This window comes from Xenopus tropicalis, chromosome 7 (genome assembly GCF_000004195.4).
Source record: "Xenopus tropicalis strain Nigerian chromosome 7, UCB_Xtro_10.0, whole genome shotgun sequence".
Lineage (NCBI taxonomy): Eukaryota > Metazoa > Chordata > Amphibia > Anura > Pipidae > Xenopus > Xenopus tropicalis.
The window spans coordinates 83,838,639-83,859,449 of record NC_030683.2 but is presented as its reverse complement, the minus strand read 5'-3'; the positions used below and the strand labels follow the sequence as shown (position 1 = coordinate 83,859,449).

The 20,811-nt window shown below is 40.0% G+C and overlaps 1 protein-coding gene across 1 annotated transcript in view; it reads left to right on the top strand.

Moving 5' to 3' along the window:
• The window catches only part of pou2af1 (POU class 2 homeobox associating factor 1), a 43,313-nt gene extending 24,651 nt beyond the window's left edge, over nt 1-18,662 (top strand). The window contains exons 2-5 of the mRNA XM_031906146.1: nt 15,981-16,111; nt 16,852-16,894; nt 16,970-17,256; nt 18,266-18,662. Of these exons, the coding sequence (XP_031762006.1) occupies nt 15,981-16,111; nt 16,852-16,894; nt 16,970-17,256; nt 18,266-18,583 (779 nt within the window). The 3' untranslated portion in view covers nt 18,584-18,662. The remainder of the gene's footprint in view (nt 1-15,980; nt 16,112-16,851; nt 16,895-16,969; nt 17,257-18,265) is intronic.
• Nucleotides 18,663-20,811: the final 2,149 nt, after the last annotated feature.

Here is a 20,811-nt window from a genome sequence, read left to right as displayed (position 1 = left end):
CTGTTCATTTACTGAACAGAAACCATGGGTCCATCTGCAGTTAGGGGAGGCACAATCTTGTGGGCAGCAAATTCTGACAAGAAATATGAATTCCCCCAGAATTCCTCTAATGTGGGGCATGGCTAGATTGAGCATAAAAAATAATTTGGTAACAGGGGATTCCACAAATAAAATATTGCTAATGATCTGTTTTCCTTAATAAGGTACCAGTCTATAATACTCACAATACTTGCACCATAATAGTACAGAAGGATTAGGTAAAGTGGATCTGTCTGCCAGGCATAAAAGCTATATAATAAAAGCCCTTTTCAAATTAAACATGTAACCCAAAGTCATTTTTTTATTAACATATATGTACCTATTATAAAAGCATTTAAAAGCCCCAGCTGTCAGTCATATATTGCCTGCCTGCCTCTATGCCTTAGGCTACTTTCACTTTCAATTCAGAACTTCTTAGATGTCACTGCACTCCTCACATTCCCCCTCCCTCCTCACCATCTAATTTTGTAACCAGTGCATGGACATGGGTATCAGGTCCCCCCATACTGGCACAGAAACAAGATTTTGGCAGGATGCAATGCTTGCCTTAATAACAGGGCTACAAAATGGCACCTGCCTGCTTGCTGCAATTGTGAATTCCAAGGCCGAAAAAAATAAGATTAAAATAATTTATTTTAATAATAGTTTATTTTGCTTGACAAACCCAACAGAAAACAATTTGGAATTATTTCTTAGGGTGACAGGTCCCTTTTAAAACATCCAGGATATGCTATCCTTGAAGTGGGGTCTTGACATTGACAATCTGAGAGGCCAGAGGAGGATGATATTTTTTGTAGGTTAAGGTTATGCTCTTGGGGTTTAAAAGTATACAGACCACGCAAATCCTCGAAGACAAATTCTTGTGTCACAATGCTTCGCCTGGTGTATTTATGTTTATGAAGAGATTCTACTGGCAAGTATATCACAAGTCCCATTCTCTTCAATACACAGGTATTTTTAGGCATTTTGTCATCTATCCAAAAGGTGCTTTTGTACAAGATGCAAAATGCCCTCTGTACCATTGTAGATTGACCATGTTTTTTTTACACTGCTCACATGATCCAGTAACTGACCTTTGGCATTTGATAAGGGTAATTGTAGCTTTCTCATACTAGAGCTGACCTAGTGGCTTGTGAGTGTAACACTAAATGGCCTATTTCTTATGCTCTGTAAAATGAAATTTACTGAAAAAAGAGTGTAAAAAGATGCGTAAAATAAATGAAAAGCTATTATACTGATCACCCTGAGCACAATACCTAAATCCTATATATCAAAATCATATGTATGATGGGGAGGGGAGGAGCGGTAACAATCTGGAGCCAGGGGCCACTCAGTCTAGTCAAATTCCTGTTGATTCAACCAAGATCCCCAAACAGTATTAAACTTATCCAGGTATCTCTGAACCAGGTACATCAGCTTTTGCTTAGGAAGAGAGTCATTAACCATTTCCACCAGAACACCAGGCAGGGAGAAGTGGTGGCTTTCTAGTTCATTAGGAAGGCTTTTTGGCATAGAAGAATAGTTGTAGGTATCACAGTTTATCATAACTGGCCATATTTAGCTCTACCAATACCCAATAGGCACAGATGAGGCGAGTGTATATTAGGACATGCTAGATAGCTCTCTACATATTTTAAAGTAACCTCTTTTTAGCTGTAAAACAGACAATGAGCAGCTTGATGGGCTATAGAGCATGGTGACATGACAGGATGGGCCTTTGCTCTGTGGAAGGATCAAGGGGGTGGTAATGCAACTACAACTCACTTATGTTATATGCAAAATAATAAGAAATAAAAGACCCAGGAAGGTTCTTGCAGCAAACTCAACCAGAACTGAGTTTATTTGTCCAAGACAAATGATCCACAGGGTTATAGAGCAAATACTCACAATGCAGATGTGGAGCAAACAGATTGGCAGGTGCAATGCATAGCAAGCGAAAAAAAGGATGCACATCTGTGGAGAGTAGTTGGTAAGCAATCTTTATCCTTAAGGTTTCTAACTTAATGGACCAGATCCCAGACAGCAAACGTGTATGAGGGAAAAGACTGGCTGATACCCTTGTCAGTACTGCGGCCCCTTCAATAAGGCAGCAGAGTCTGTAAAGGAGAATACTCCCAGCTATCTCTCCTGGTTGGAGCAAAGCTGTTTCTGCTAGCTATAACATGAATATGACTATTTCATGTTCCTGGAACATGCTACTACAAAAGATATCCTGCACTTACTAAATCCTCTTTCAAGGGGTCCCTGCTTCCCGACTTCACTAAAGATAATGGCTTTCTCTAGGGCCGAACACTTCTGGGACATGTAGATCCACAGGGGAACTGATTAAGGCCAAGAAGGAAGATTCACCCTAACCAAACACTGGTCATACCTATGGGACTAATATGTAAATAGGTAAAATAAATACATGAGCTTCTGCCCAGTAACAATGGAAATAAGGAAGCTAGAGTTTAAAGGACAAGGACAGGTTAATAAATTAAAAGTAAGTCTAAAGGCATTCTTTTTAAGTACTTACTGCAAATCTAAATTCCCAGATCCCTGCTTGCTTCTCTGAGATATGGTGCTGGCAGCCTACAGCAGTGTGAAGACTACAGTGACATCACTTTAATCTCTCTCCCCTTCCTGTAGGCTGCCAGCGGCACCTTCAGTAGCAATGCACATGTGCGTAACGTGAACCTGTCTCCTGTTCTGAGCTACACATGCCCACCAGCCAATCAGAAGGGGATCTGCCAGAGGGGAGGGGGAGGGGAGGGAATGAAACACATGTGCAGTATGAAGCAAGGAGGGAAAGGAAGGGAGAATACCTTTTTAAAGATGACTGAGTAAATATTTGATTAGGTGAGCCAAAAGTGTGGTGTTTTTACTAAACAATAGGAGGACTATTGGGCAGTATGCTTTTTAAATTTTGACTTGCATTCTCCTTTAAAGCTATGGGGATTGTTAACCCTATAGGTCCATAAATTAAAAGTTTACATCAAAAGCTGCATATGACTGGAAATTTACAAAACACATGAAAAATTATCCATTTTAACATTTAGAGCACCGTCCTGAAACAAAGATTACTAAATGTTAACTCAAAGCTGATCTACTCCTTTAATACTAAAATAACTATTTCCCACCAATTACCGGTACATACAGGAAATATAATTTCCGATGTAATCTGAGTTTTGTGATCTCCTTCCTAGAATATGCAAATAGCAATATTTACCATCAGAGCCTTTTTCCATCTGTCCATAAAAAGTGCACTGTGGCACTGAGGTTATTCATCTTTGGAGTCAGCAGGTGTTTTGTGGCACTGTGGTTTCTGTTTCTCAGAACTCTGCACAATGCCCTGGGTTGTATTATATGTTTTTTCTTCAGCGTTTCCTTTAACACCTTGTAATGGATGTACAGTAGTTCCTTCCTGGTACTAGGCCTTTATATTCAAAGCATGCATATCCCTAGTTGTTCTGATATAATGAGGGACAGTCCTGAATCGTAAAGGGGCAAGTGTAAGTAGATTGGGTGTGTCTGGGTATAACTGGGTAAAGCCTACACTTTTTTAAAAATATATTTATGGAAACAGAGGTTTGTTTGCCATGACAAACAATAGAAAGATGAACCACTCCAAACTCACCTGGTACTTCAGTGATGTTCCTTCTGATGCTGCAAATCTCAATATGGGTGCACACTTATTCTTCTTACATTAAAAGCATTTGAGTGCCAGAATCACAAATACTGGGACTCATATGCATTCAATGTAAGAAGAGTAAAATACTGTTTTTAACATATATGGTGTTGTCACTTACATTTTACATTTCAAGTATTTTTGCAATGAGGCTACCAATTGCACTTTTTGCACTATTAATTTCCCCCAATCAGTGGTGTAACTATGTGGTGCTAGGATACTCGGAAAAGAATTTTTGGCATTGCCCATTGCTCAAAGCTAAGCCTACCCGACTCAATGCCCAACCCTCCTGCCTGCTCATGTCCCCAGCTCCCCACCTACTTTCAGGTAGGTGAAAGGCTGGGGATGGGAGATTTCTGTACAATAGCGGTAGCAGACTCCTTTGTCTGGGCCCCCCAGTAACCACAGGATCTGTTTCCTCTATAGTTATGCCACTGCCTCCAATCAGGTGGGTTGCCAACCCTGAAGAGCTATAAAAAGATTTATTGAGCAAAATTGTATGGTCTGCTTCCTCTGTATTTTCACCCCCTGTCACTGAACTACTATGCTTTAATCCTGAATAACATGTTGCAGTATTGCTGGTATTTTTCATCCAGCAATATTTGTGCAATACTACTGTGGAAACATTATGTCTAGTTTATGTCCCCTTTGAAAAATAATTATATAGCCCAGCTACAGATCACACCATGTTTTAATATGTTGGAGTATGCTGGAAGTTGCAGTCAAGCAACCTCTGGGTGGCACTATACTGTTATGGGATGTTCATGTCTCCATTAAATTTGTCAATGTCTAATCTTCACTTTTTGAAGCCTGTATGACTAATCTCTGTGTCACATATCTCACAATCGCGTTCTCTCTTCCCTTTTATTAGATATGATTTTCTGTGCATTCAGATTTCTTTCCCTGTGTTATACAAAACCTCAGAATAAGGTCAGGCCGCTACATGATTTATGCAGTATGAGTAATAAGCCAAAACATTTTCTGCTTTGGGTGATGTGTGGAAATGTTTAGAGAGTGTTCACTTGTGGGGTTATTTGCCATGTTGCTTTGCTTTCTCTTCTTTAGGTGCATTATTGCACTGAAAGGAAGTTGTAGTATTTGAGATGTATAATTAGGACCTTAGAATGGTAAAATTATATATGGCTGGAGTATATACTGTATATATATGACCCATTTAAACCCAACAATAAAGCTGATACACTGCACCCCTAATTCCCTATAGTAAAGAAACTTAGAGTAAAGGCAAAAATATTTTTTATCTTACTTTGTATTACTATTACTATGTATTTTGTTAGTCACTGGTGTAATCCTTTGGGTGGAGCTGTAAGCAAACTGTGTGACTTTCCTCTATATAATACAATGAGCACAGTGCAAAAATGTGTTTGTCATTTCCTTGAAGATCACAGGGAGAGCAACCATGTATAAAAGAGCAGTTCTTTAGAAACATAAAAATATGGGCAAATCAATATGCATTTTTTAGGGTTTTGCACAGTAGTAGATCTTGATTTCCAGCAAAGTTGTTGGGTTGTCACATTTTGTACTTTGCTCTGCCATTCTCCAGGATTTACCCTGAATGTAATTTCAGAACATAGGTATTCAACTGCACAGCCTACTGCTCAGACTCGATGCATCAATCCTCTCAGGCACACCGCTGAGCCTTCCAGCACAATTTTCAAACACAGAGGCAGGGTCGCCGCTCCCTATAAGCAGAGTACTCAGTCCTCATAGGGCACCAACTCCCAGGGGGGCACCATCCCAGCTGCTCCAAAAAAAAAAAAAGAGTTTTATATATTATAACATACCCCCCAACACTGTCCCGCCGGTTTTTATAGTGCATCCCGCTGTCCCGGATAGTTCAATCAATCTATGGGGGCAATTGGGGGCACTTACTATGGGGGCATTGTCTATGGGGGATATTGGGGGCACTAATTATTTTATTTTTACTTCCGTAATATTTGGGGGAGGGGGCACAAAAGTACATTTCTGCTTAGGGCACCCATTTGGCCAACAGTGGCCCTGCACAGAGGAGAGCACCACAAAGCAGAATATCTGCTGAAAAAGGCTTTTTATTTGCACACAACATGTTTCGGGCAATGTGATGTCCTTTATCAAGTGATACATGTGATCACATTGCCCGAAACATGTCGTGTGCTGTGGTCTGCAATAAAAAAGCATTTTTCAGCAGATATTCTGCTTTGTGGTGCTCTCCTCTGTGTTTGAAGCTTATCCAGAATGTAGTTACAGAACACAGAAATCCATGCAGAAAAATGCCATGTCTATATAAAGATAAAAAGCAAATATATGCAGTATTTGTACATGTATGCAATGAGCCATTGACAAGGACTGCAGCTTGCTATCAAGAACTGTGTTACACTGCATTATAAACAGAAAATTGTGTTAGCCACTATGTGAACACACATGTTTAGAACCCAGCTAAGACATGCACTAAACAGTATAAGCTTTAAAGCTTACTATAGTTTTAAAGTTTACTACTACTTTACAAACAGCTTGTCTTATCATTATGTGGTTTCAAAACTAAGACCCACCCTCACTCACATGTACAAATCCAGAAGAAACACATTATCTGTAGACTAGAACTTGCTAAGCTAATGGGGGGTTCATGCACAGCCTCTGAACAGGTTCCTGTTCCTGTATGTAGCATTTTGTTTTGCATTTACATCTTCTGCCATATCTTATACTTGCCCTGTCTCTAAAGGGTAGTGCATAAATCCCCATGCATCTGGCTTCATAGCAGTGGTCCTGGATAGCAGCATCTGGTGACAGTCATGTGTGACAGATGTCAGAACCTTGTCAGTCATCTTGCTGCTATCTTACATACACAGATTATACGGTCATGTTGACTTCATTATATTACACTGTAATCAATCATAGGGGATATAGGAGAGACTTGTTCAGTGGTAGGAAAACTGTTGGAGGGTTGTTTTGAATCTTAACTTAGCTGTTTGCTGTGGAAAGGTGAGGAAAAATTCTATTGATCAATATTGCTTTAAGAATGCAATCCTGATGTTGCTGGTATGCTCCCAGCATGCCTGAACCTAAATAATATGCCAAAGTAAACTGAGGTTTGTAGTTCAGCAAACGTGTGACTGAACAATGCAGAGCAGTAAGGTTTAGAACAAAATGTTTTGTTTCTATTTTAACATTGTTTAACATTTTACCAACTTCAAAAATAATGTGTTAAAAAGTACACCATATATGCCTATTCATGCATGCTATAATGAATACGGTAATACTATTTTAGAAATGAAAGCTTGTCTTTTTCCCTTATCTGTTTAATACTCTTCAAGGTTGTTTGGTCTTAGCAAGTGAGAGGTGTAAGCATGCCATGAGCAAGTGAAACACTGTACTTTCTGTCCCAAACTTTAATAAATTTTGGGTAAAACTTTCACATTTCACCCAAGCAGCATAGCTGGCACCACACAAGTTCTCATTCAGTGCAGCCATACGTCGTACGGCCACTGGGCATATTGAAATGCCTATAATTTTTAAGACCACCTGATTCATCTTTGTGAATCTGATCACCTAGCCCCCACAAGTCACTTCCCAGTTACTCTTTTGTCTCCAGTGAAAGTTGATTTTCTTCTTGAGCAGCAATTGATGTTTTCCTCAATAGCACCAGATTAACTGAGGCCCTTGGTTTAATCATATTATCAGAATGTTTGTAGGAGATATTTAGTCAATCTCTGATACCACCCTACAGTGTATGATTTATTCAGCCAGTGAACAATGGTTTAGCACCCTTAATTAGTTGTCAGAGCCCCCATAACCTTATTGAGTCACATACTGTAGAACAAATAAAACCCTACAGCACATAGATTTGCATGTCGATTTTCTTTATGCCCCATAGAGAGATTTAGTTGTCCGTGATAGATCTCTGGTACCACGGCGACTAATTTCTCCAAAATGCATTTCCACAGGCAACAGTATTAATTGTCGGTGGAAAGGCCTACATGCCGCTTCCGTCTTCCTTAATCGCTTAAGGTTTTCCCCTGCAGGCAACTTTCTGCTACTTCAGAAAGCCAAAGCTTAGGCCTTTCCACCGGCCTAGCAAGTGATTTTAAGGTAAAGATTTCATTGAAATGTATCATATACTTAAATATACTGAGTGTGTGCCTTTGACTCTGGAGGCAGTTTTAGGTAAGTGTGATATAGAGAAAAATCCTAGAGGGTAAGTAAGCCACTCCTAGAATGAAAAGGCAAGTGCAGGTGTTGAAATGATCCATCTAATTCATGGAGAAGGGGAGGGGCTGCAAGTAAGCTTTCTCTCCAGGAAGTAGAAAGTGGGTGTCTGTTTGTGTAGTGTTTGTGAGAGCAGAGAAAGAAAGCTACTAAAAGCATGATTGGTGCATATGTTATGTGCAATTGAAACAAACATTTGGAAAAATAAATAAATAAAACACCTTAAAATATATTCTGGGTCAGAGGTGTATTTGCCATATAGGCACTTGAGGGTATGTGTAGAGCAACAGCTTTATGGGGGGGGCCATCAGATGCCTATATGGTAAATAAAAAAAACAATAGCAAAAAAAAGTTTCCCTGCCACAGCCAGGTACTTGGCTACTTAATCCAGCGGGTTAAGTGCAGCAGGCGGGAGTGATGGCTTATGTACATATGTAGTGTGGCATGATGTCACTTCCATCAGCGTTACTGCATGTGCACAGATGGGGAACCCCAGTACCTTGGATGGAACTGGATCAAAATACAGCCCTGCTCTGGGTGAAAGATTTATGCTGCCTTTAGAAAGAGTATAAACCTTCCCACCTAAACTTACATCTTTGTTCCCCTTAGCTCTCCATGGTGGTGACAGATTCAAGAGAATTCTTATTATGTTGGGTTGAAAAACCCAACAATGTATGGTATATAGAACACCCCAAAAACCTTGGCGCTCTTAATGGAGGATCTTGAAAATAAAACAATGAAGCTTCTATGTTGTAGTTGTATACATACAAATCTGCAGCTCCTTCTTAAGATAACCCCTTTGAGTGGGTCTCGGAATAAGGCGAAGGAAGGAGCTGCATCCACTATGCGACGATCGATTGATTGAGCCTAGCCTGACTCCTTCCTATACAGAAAGAAGACTAGGCTCGATCAATCGATCGTCGCAGCTCCTTCCTTTGCCTTATTGCCGTAGTTCAATTGACAGGAAGCCAAGTTTTAGCAGGTCTTTTCTATTAAAGCATTTAAAATACTAAGTGGTTTGCAGGATAGGGCAGTTATTGGTGCAGGATAGAATAGCTTTTTTACTTAAAAAATTTTAGTGGTACTTTTCCTTTAATGTAGGGGTACCCAAAGGCTCTGTACTTGGGATGTTATTGTTCTCCCTTTACAATCTGTCTTTGGAAGATCTCATCCACTCATTTGGGTTTAAATATATGTATGCTGATTATATCAATATGTATTTTTTGACCTCTTCAATAACAGTTGAAACAGAGACTCAAATCTCTAACTGCCTCCTAGCAATCTCCAATTGGATGAACCAACGCCACCTCAAACTGAAACAAAAACTGAACTAATGATCTTTCCACCTAAGCTTGTTCCTACTTCCCCCTTTACTATCTCTATTGATCGACTCGGCATGTTGTTTGGGGGTGATCTTTGACTCCTCTCTTTCCTTCTCTGACCATATTAACACCACTGTCAAAACTTGTCACATTTTCTTATGCAAAATATTGCTAAAATGTGTCCCTTTCTTTCTACTGTAACAGCTAGGCTGCTCATGCATGCTCTACTCCTATCCCAACTTGACTACTGTAACCTGCTACTAACTGGCCTCCCTAACTCCCATCTCTGCCCCCTACAGTCTGTATTAAATACCAGAATTCTCATTCTCTCATCCAGGAGAGTTCAGGCCCTTCCCCTGCTAAAGTCCTTATCGAGGCTTCCTATTAAACAAAGAATATCTTACAAACTCCTTCTCTTAACCTTCAAAGCCCTCCATTCCTGTGTACCTCACTACATCTCTTCTCTTGTATCTCCATACGTTCCTGGTTGACTCCTCCGCTCCTCACAGAGCAACCGCTTGGTTGCACCCCCCACTACTACTGCCATTTCCCACCTTAAACGACTTTGCTGCTCCCTACATTTGGAATGCCCTCCCTGATTTCCTCCGGAGAGCACAGCACCTGATCTAGATACTAGCACTTTTATTGCCCACTGTAACCTACAGCACTTATATACTACTATTTGTGTCTGCAAGTTACGCTCCCGTTAAGATTGTAAGCTCTATGGGGCAGGGACTTATTGCAACTGTACCTTGTATTTATTTGAACTTATTGTTATAATTTGTATTTATCTATTATTTTAATAACCTACTGTTGTATTAATCTATTCTACAGTACAGTGCTGCGTACATAAGTAGCACTTTAAAAATAAAGATATACATACATACATGTAAAGAGTTTTCTGACTATCAGAAACATTTCCTGGTAGGGAAAAGCGTGTTACTAAATATCAAGCGGTTTGAACTGCTGAAAATGTTCCATGTTTTCTTAGTTGAAATATAATAAGTCTGTCCCTTTATGTAATATACTTTCATATGTGTCAGTTCATTGCAAATGTATATAGGAATGGGCAGCATGAGTTTTTGAAAGTTTTCTTTGGGTGCTATGCTTTCCTCCCACAGTACAAAAACAGAAGGAAGTTTAACTGGGTTCTGATAAAACTGACCATAGCAAATGTGATATAGCCTTGGATTTTAAGCTCCACTGGGGCAGTGAGTGATGTATAATCTCTGTATAGCACTGAAGAGTATGTTAGTGCTATATAAATATAAGGAAGAACCAATGGGCAACAGGCGCAGCAAACTGTGGGCCTGCTGCTTTATTCTGTTAGATATTAACTATCATTAAACAGTTATGATTTCCTGTGACTCATATACTGTGACTTGTTGCACATATTAAACTAGTCTCTAGTATGCTTATGTGTCACGGAGATCATATTAGTGCTGGGAACAAAAATGGAATCTATGAACTATTAAAAATGTGCTATTTGATAGTAATAGGTTTAAATAGTCAACATTATGATAAATCTCACAAGCAATCTTTAAAATGTCTCTTGTCTTCCCTCCAGCATCGACACGCCACACACTATGAGCTAAGCAGGCAATATATTAGGTACAACTGCGAGTGGAGTTCTCAGGAGGGATAATTGAATATGTCTGCTTTGGGCATTCAGAATGTTTCAATGGATCAGTCCCTTTAATCATTTTGTGTAATAATCCTGTTACAAAATGTAAACATTGATTGCTAAAGCTAGTCATACATGCCCAGGTATATAGGGGCAGTTTGACTGATTTGTCTGATTGATGCAGACTAATGGAAAAGTAGCCTTACATGTGTATTGCCCCTCATACGATGCTTATGGATTGGCCCTTGTGTTTTCTTTTATCAGCCTGAGCACAAGTTTCTCATTGCATACATACAGCATGCCAGTTAAATGGATCTGTCTCTCACTGGCAGTGAAAAGCTGATTTAAGTTAGTGGCAGGCTGCATGGAGCTTCTCTTCTGGATGAATAACAGTGGAATATGCCCTGTGTGCCATTGGCCCTAGGGCCAGTCAATCAAATTACAATGGCATAGGAGCCGTCAGACTGAGAACTGCACCAATGAGCCGATGAGGTCCCTGATCTGACGGGAAAATCAAACTTGCCCGATTAACACTTGGCTGATTTTCAGCCAGATATCAATTGGGGAGACCCGAGGGTGGCCCCATGCATGGCCAGATAAGCTGCCAAATTGGTCTAAAGGATTTGAATCGGCAGTTTAAATCTGCCTGTGTATGACCACATTTACTGAGATGGTACAGCAAGCTCTGCAAATAATACACTAGATACAATAAATACAATAGAAATTCTGCAAAATATCTGTGACTTTGTAGCAATGCTGCTCAGGGGACCTCTTGTTACTTGTCATGACATGCACAGGAAGTAAAGTAGGCTACCTCACAATCATGATCAGCTAGAAAACATAATAATTGCCTTCCCAAAAGAGACATGTGGCTTTACATGCTGTGTGAATACACCATATGTGCCATAGCCCTTAAAGGGGATAACAGTTGGTCAATTAATCAAATATCAGATTGTCAAGTCTTTGCCCGTCTTAGCTTTTTGTTGTTTGTCTTCCAAGGATGCCCCTACTGTATCTCCAAATTATTTATCTGCAAATGATCTCTGTGAATGTCCCGCACATACACTGTTTGCAGGTATTTCCTAAAGCTGGCCATACATGGGAAGATCCACTCGCTTGGCGATGTCGCCAAGCGAGCGGATCTTCCCCCGATATCCCCACCTACGGGTGGGCGATATCGGGGAGCTTGAAGTTAAAAAAAAAAATAAGGGCTATGGCACGTATGGTGTATTCACACAGCATGTAAACCCTGGGGCCAAATGACCGGATTATGTAGGCGGCAATGGGGCAGTTGGTTCGGGGACCGCATCAACAAGCCGATGCGGTCCCCGATCCGACTGGATTTTCTAACCTGGCCGATCGATATCTGGCCAATTTCAGGCCAGATATCGGTCGGCCAGCCCGCTCGTTTCTGCCCCTACACGGGCAGATAAGCTGCCGAGTCGGTCCAAGCGACTGATATCGGCAGCTTCTGTCGGCCTGTGTATGGGGGCCTTAAGGATGATGGCCCATGGGGAGATTAGTTACCTGTGGTTAATTCCAGCTACGGTAGTTTTGTAATGGGGCTGCCTTCTTCAGAACTTATCTATGCCTGTTGTGATTGGTAGAGGGGTTCAACGTGTTCAGACACAGCTGCCCAAAGAGGCTTCCCAAGAAATATCCATTCCACAGATACCATTACTGCTGGTGTTCCTAGCCCCCCCCCCTATATTTTGGAGACTGGCCCTTATATAAAAATTGTAAAAATATAAAATGCAACCATAGTTATTTTATCAAAATGTACTCTATGAACAAAAGTTTTTAACCAGGAATTTTCACTGGGTTGATACCAAGATTTCCAGCCTGGACAGTAAAAATTATGATTGATGTCAAAGTTATTACTAAAAATGTTAAAATATAAAAAATGTATTTCCAGAAATGTGGCAACCCCAGGTGAGATCAAAATGAAACCACAAAGTCGTTATTTACACACCTCATGTTCATTATTTGCAATCTTTAGGGAAAAATATTGATTAAAGGATAAGAAAGAAGTAGCACTGATAAAAGGGCCCTTAGAATAGCAATTAGCAGCTGTGAAAGTGGCAAAATATTTGCTGTTACTAGGAAATGTTACTAGGGGTGGGTATGTAAGCACAGCACCAAAGCCAATAACAAGATCAAGATAATGACTACTTTAGCTTTAAGGTCCTATTTTAAAATGAGTCTGAATTTAGGGCTTCTAGCTGTTTTGCTGAAGCACTATCTGCACATAATGTTCTTTAGTAGGGTGCAGATGTGGTCATGTGGGCATATTCTGTTACCTACCTACCTGTTAAAGTGTGCCGGAAATAATTGTGCAGTATGCCAGATAAGAGCTAAATCAAATATTTATTTTGCCTTTAATGATAGAGGGATATTATAAAGAAGTCATTTTTATATCTATATTGTTACCTTTTTTTGGTGTTGGTAAACTGAATACCAAACATGCAGGCCTTTATCAAGCTGCTGAACAAATGACCCCCCCCCCCCGGAGACCCTGTTCATATTATTATACTTCGACACATGTACCGCATGTACCGATTTATCTGCAAAAGCAAAACACAGACAGGCAGCCGACTGTGGCCTTTATGTAATGACATTGAATATTATAGGGTTATTTATAATAACAATGCCAGATGTAAGTGCTATGCAGACTAATGTATTTGCACCTGGCACTGGTGGAGAGCAGCTGGGCACTTAATGGCACTTCCGGAAGCACACAGGCACAAATTCTTTGTAATCCCAGAATAGAATTCCAGAGGACACAAAGTGCTGTAGAATCTGCTAAAAGCAGGAATTAGCTATATAGCACCCTGGCATGCTATTTTATATTATTAACAGTGCAAGGTGCTTTGTGCCGCTACTTTATACCAGTGTCAAGTAAAAGTTCTGCCTTAGTGTATTAAGTGAAAGCAATTATGCCCCCTTAGCATCTGTAGAGTTCACACCTGCTGTTGGCAGACCCATATGTGTGTCGAGCCCACAAAGGCCTGGGCATAGGGCGGCACAAATTTAGGGGCGGCATGCCGCCCAACCACATCTAAATTTGCTTACATATGGAGCACTGGGAACAGGAAACGCAAAAATGTAATTGTGTCCTGTCTCCAGTGATCCGCATGCAAGATCCTGAGGGGGGGGGGGGGTTGGGAATGAGGCCGGGCTCTGGGTGCCTTCATTGTCTGTTGGTTGAAAACCATCTGTGGTCTATGGCTATCCCACTCTTGTGCTCCCTCCGCTTATATGAAGCACTGCATATAGCAATTTGTGCTTCATTGCACAAATGCAAAGAGTTGTGTCTGTTGGCGGCATGAGAGGGGGCAGATGCATTGTAGCTGACTATTTTTTGTACTTTGGACCCAACTCTCCTGTGGTAAATGAGCAACATGTTACACTTTTGTGTCTATGTCTTAAAGAGTTCTGCTATGCATTGCTTGATTCTTTTCTTGATTTCAGCTTCATATTAGAAAAATCTGCTCTGATCTACTGCACTGATTTATATGCATTGATTCATTATACCTACACTTGGCCCTTTATTGTCACTGAACTGTGAAATATCTGGGTTGGCATGATAAGCACAATGCCTATAATAATTTATTTCTAGCTTAAAGGGATTCTGTCATGATTTTTATGGTATACTTTTTATTTCTAAATTACACTGTTTTCATAGCAGTTATTTCACTCTACCATTTAAAATTGTATTTGTGAACTAACAAATGTATTTTATTTTAGATTTAATATTGGTTTGTAGGCAGCCATCTCAGTGCATGGTGCCTGAGTCTGAGATTTCAGAAAGAGCCAGCACTACACAATATAACTACTTTAAGATAACCTATTGTTTCTCCTACTCCCATGTAACTGGAGGAGTCCCAAGCCCGACTTGGATTTCTTACTACTGAGTGCTATTCTGATATCTATTGGGATCTGCTATCTTGCTGTCTTCCCATTGTTCTGCTGATCGGCTGCTGAAAGAGGGGTCATATCACTCCAACTTGCAGCTCTGCAGTAAAGTGTGGATGAAGTTTGTCACATGGTTGTGGCACCCTGGGAAATGAAAAATATGGCTAGCCCTATGTAAAATTTCAAAATGAAATCTAAAAAAATCTATTCAATGCAGGATTCTGCTGGAGAAGTTCTATTAACTGATGTGTTTTGAAAAAAACATGTTTTCCCATGGCAGTGTTCCTTCAATGCTTTGTCAGATTTCACTACTCCCTGACCCCCTGGCTATGCATTTTAGCAGTACCTGGGAAGATGTCTTTTCCATGTGCTGACCTAGTTACATAGGGTTTAAGTCTTTGGACCTCCCCCTTACTAGAAACTTCTAAAGGAGACTTAATCAGGTCCCACATTTAGGGTTTGCTGCCACCTACTAAACAAAGTAAGCATTACATTAACTAGATCTAAAATATATACACAGACCTGCATCTATAACTGCTCTTTTATTACAAACACTTGTAGCTTATAGTGATGGGCGAAATAATTCGGCAGGCATGGATTCGGGACAAATTTCACCACAGAAAAATTTGGCACGTGTCAAAAAATTGTTGCACACGGCAAAAAAAAAATAATGCACATAAAACAATGATGCGCGTCAAAAAAAAATAGCTTGCGTCATTTCATGAATTTTTTGCTCTTCACAAATTTTTTGCTGTTTCACAAATCGTTTCAGTAGCAATGGATTAGCTTTCAATGTATTAGTGGTTTATAGGTCTCATTTACCAAACCTGGGACACGGAAAAAAGTGCCATGTTTTTGCCCTGTGATCCTTTTCCCCTAATGGCCGCTGTAATCTTCAACAAAATCTGGCAATCCTATACAAATATGGGTGTTTGCTATACAACAATAATGTTGCGCATGATGGGAGACTTTATTTTAGTTTTGCATTTTATGGCAGAGCTAGCTGTATGGCCTACCTTATTCTCTTGCGTGGTAGGAAAGTATGTCGTTATATTGTTACAGTCACTAGATAAACCTAACAACCTTTAGTTAGTCAGTGATTTAGGGAATTTTCTTACATTCATCACAAGTATTTGTTTTTGAAATAAATTGCAGTGATTGCTGCTGCACACTGTACACTTTATATGTGACCTTGTTTAATTTGTATTTTAAGCTGTGAATTCAGAGCAACAGAAAAACAGCCCAGCCCGTCCATACCTCGGAGTACGCGTGAAAGAACCAGTAAAAGAACTCCTGAAAAGGAAGAGAGGGAACTGCAGCAATGGGAATACCATGACTCCCACTGTAAGTTACTCAAAATAACCTTATTTAGATGAGTTGGGTACATAAATATCTGAAAGCAATGAAGACTTTAACTCTGACTAATACTGCTATCCAAATGTTAACTACAGTGTAACAAGGGAACACATGCAAATCCATTTGCCCTTTTGCCAATAGGTGCCCATAAAAAGCCTTATGTACATAAATACTGTAAAGAGCGTGTCCTAAACAAACCAGCAGCACATAAACAGATCACTATATAAATTATCTGATCCCAGTTCTAATGCCAAGGGTCCAACCTTAGGTTCCTCCTTATATATTGCCCCAGGCCTATAGCAAGACAGAAGAGCTGCTGCAGAGAAGAGGTTAGTACTGTTAGTGAGATCTCTCCCATATGGACAGTAACCTATAAAAAACATCAGAATGCCAACCAGGCTTAAATCATATTATACAATTCAAATGCCCATGAGGATAACATTATACTGTAAATTCTACTACACTTACAAAGTGGCACCTACTTAAAAAGCAGCCAGAGGCAAGGTTTTTTCCTTGACACATGGCAAAAGAACCTTTGCTAGTGATATAATCAGGGTATCAGAATAAGTTTAGCTTTTTAATGCCAGTAAAGAATGTTTTAGAAAAGTTCACAAATAACTTATTTTTGAAATATATGTAATATAATATATATATATCTAAATGTTAATGTTTATAATGTGAGTTATTTATTCCTAATAAAATATGCTTTTCTATTTTTTATGTTTTAGGTACCTTCATCTTACCAGACATATCCAACCTGCACACCAATTGGTAATCCATATAAGCTTTATATTTACATTTTTTTCACTATCCTTAGCTCTATTGTTTTATACCATTTTCTGTCAGTTTCAAATCTTACAGATTTGCCTTATGTTGATATGGATATACCCACAACAGCATTGCCTCTCCATGATGAAGGAGCCCTATACACTGGCTGGATCTCTCAGCCACCATCTGCAGCTTTTCAACCATTGACTCAATGGACAACGTGTCCAGAATACATTTCGCATGAAACTGTTAGTTGCCCATACACAGGTGATATGTATGTACAGCCAATGTGCCAAGGTTATACTGTGGTTGGACCTCCATCAGTGCTGACTTACACCTCCCAACCTCTTCTAACAAACTTTGCAGTAAGTACATCTTTGATGGTTTTCCATCAGCATATAGGGACCTAGCTGACAACATTTTGAGCTCCTGGCTTAAATCTATTTTTACCTTATCATGATCTCTGAGAGGTACTAGACAAGGTCTCCATAAATACATAAGCTGCCAAAATGTAGAGTGATTTTACCTTGTGATTAACATAGAGATACCACATACAGTATATACCTGCAGCCATGTATGGACACCACAGATGGCTCTACCCGACTGATTTCTGGCCTACAATTGCCCAAGTATCGATCATGCAGTTTTGTTTTTCCCTCAGCTCATTGATGCAGTCCTCAATCTGACAGGTCCTATTCCCTCAGGCCTTTGGTGGGCATATTGGTAGAAAGATACACTCATTTGGCAACCTCATCAAATGAGTGGATCTTATAGTGTATGGCCACCTTTACTTTCTACAGGCTTCTTGACCTTGAAATTAATTCAGCATTAATAAACAGATCTTGAACATTGGAGTTAAATGCTGACACAACTACTTTTTGCTTTTAACAGGGAGTACTTGCAGAATTCCCTATGCAGGTACAAGGGGTACGGAACTAGCCTTGTGTCTCGGAAATGAGATGCATGCTAGATCTGCAGAGCTGAAGTGTCTATACCTAATCAGCTGTTGTCTACTTACATTGTGTAATGTTACAATTGTTGATTTGCTTTCAAGGCTGGGTTCTTGCACTGCCTCTCTTATATTGTGATACCAGATATGGTTCAAGAAGCCAAATTTCTTTCTACGTGCATGCTTTTTAAATGAATCCTTGTGTGTATATAACTGAGCAATTGGCAAATGCAAATGATAAAGCTATGTATAAATGAGATGAACATTTAAGGAGTGCTAAAACTAAAAATGTACATGTATTCTCAATTTTGGGAAACAAGGTCACACAGACATTGGAACATACCATATACAATTCACTGGCTCCAATATGTCTTTCTTGTAAATGAATATGTAATCTCTTTTTTTCAATGTTATGTCTTTGATAGGCAAGAAGTGCAAATCCAGGTGTTGCTACACAAATTGAATATACAGATCATCAAGGGCCTCTCACTTATATTCCATGGGCCCAACCAATTGCAACACTGCCTGGAGCAACACATACAATTCCGTACCAGACAACTTCAACAACATTTCAAGGAACCCAGTTTGTTCCCATACCCATTTCACTACCAGAGCCAGTGCAGCAAGATCTTGATGATACAAGAAGAGTTACTAATGATTTGCCAATGGAGAAACTACTGCAGGAAAATGAAGATAATGAGTCATATGCCCTAAGTCATGCCCTTTCAATTGAAGGGCTCTAAAAATATGACATACTCTCATTTAATATAATACGCATGGCTTGAAACAAATTGTAATATATTAATAAATATTATTTTGCTAACAGAATTATTCAAATTACAGTGCATTCTCTTATATATAGTTTAAAGATACAGCATGTCTGGAAGGGCAGTAGTACAAATGGGAATATGGCAGACTTATGAATTTTAACAACATAATTATGTTCTTCAGTTCTCTCAATAGTGAGTCAAAGCATGAGAACAACAAAAAAGTGAGCCAAGTAATGAAGTATAACAATGCTGTGAGAAGATACAGGACTACTAGAATTGATTTTAAACAAATAACTTTAATCGCCTACCTTTTACCCCAGGATGGTGCCCCTGTTCAGAGAGAACAGCACCAGCCCGGGGTACCTGCATCGCTTCCTCCTTCCTGTTCGCTCGTGCGTGCATGCACAGTAGAGTGAAAAGCTGAACTTTAACAGAGAAGTCGGCTTTTCACTCTACTGCGCATGAGCCTGTCCTTAAGGTCCCCATACACTATAAGATCCGCTCGCTTGGCGAGCGGATCTTCACCCGATATCCCCACCTACGGGTGGGCGATATCGGGTAGCAAGTGGCTTAAAAAAAAAATAATCCGATCGGATCCGGTCCCCGATCCGGTCCCCGATCCGACTGGATTTTCTAACCTGGCCGATCGAGATCTGGCCAATTTCAGGCCAATTTCAGGCCAGATATCGGTCGGCCAGGCCGCTCGTTTCTGCCCACACACGGGCCAATTAGCTGCCGGCAGCTACTATCGGTCCGTGTATGGGGACCTTTAGTCGTTCCAGGAATGAAGCAGGAAGGAGGAAGCGCATCGCTACAGGTACCCCGGGCTGGTGCTGTTTTCTACTAACAGGGGCACCAGCCCGGGGTACAAGGTAAGCGATTAAAGTCACTTGGGGGTGCCTAACATTTTGGCTCCATAGACTTTACAATATGATTGCATAATTTTAATTGAATCTGGCCCTCCAACATACTGTTTAAGATACTTATGACCCACTTAATAAAAATGGGTTGACCTTTGGTCAACTAACACTTTTTTACAAACCTTCAGGTTACTCAAGGCATGAAAGTATGACTTCAGTTAAAATGGCAAAATTAAATGCTCCCCAACAAATACAATAGTGGTGCAAGTGGAGAAGATTAGGAAAGTTCAGGAGAGTAAATAGGGCTATAACTGTGTTAAGGATTAACAGATGGAAAAAAAATACTGAATATGTTACATTCCCTTAAATTCAAACTCTTGGATTAGCAGACAATAAGAAACTATTCATACATAAATGTGTCTGTACTTTAGTTATTTACTCAAATGGCAAATGTGTGAGACAAATGCCCAAGGTAGTGCTTCACAGGAATACAGCTTACAGGCCACTTGTTGTTACAGGTCTTTGTCTCCATCCAATAAACCTATACATAGGTACCTATGTGAAAAAGAAAGGCTTGATTATGGCTAGGAATGAGCCTTTAAAGTAAGTAACAGAAGCAAGAGCTCAATAAAAATTGGTAGCAACATAGAAAATTACCTACCAGTGACTTAGGGATTCCATTGAATTCCTTTTGAAAGCATTTAGAACATAATTCCTGTAGTTGTCCTTAAACAAACTTATGGTGGCCAAGATATCAGTGCATAAGTGACAAGTGCTCCATATCAATTAATGACAAAATACAGTAGATGATATGCACCACAAAGGGAAGACTGTACACCTATAGTGGGTAAATATTAGGGAAATACATATTTGCTCTTCTGAAGGCTGAATGTTGGACTGCATAAAGGGTCTTGAATGCAAAAAGTCTAAGGGTAATGTCCCACAGAGCAAGTTAGTAGCCCGCGATAGATTTCTGCTACTGCAGGTGACTAACCACTCTGAAATGCCTTTCCACCAGCAACAATTGGAGTCTCGGGTGAAAAGGCCTACGCATCACTTTGGCTTTCTGAAGTAGCACAAGTTTCCTCCTGCAGGCAACATTGTGTGACTTCGGAAAAAAGAGCACCGAGCACTTACATTGACACATAACTGTACTCTGAATGTCTTGGTACTTTGCCACCTACTCATACTTAGTTTAAAGACAGTATAGTTTCTGAATGCACAATGGGGCAGAAAGGCAATCCAAGAAGAATGAATGAGCTTCAGGCTTGTGCAATGAACCAAAAGAGCTACACTTATTTCCTAGCTATACATATACTTGCATTGCCTTGATATTGTTTA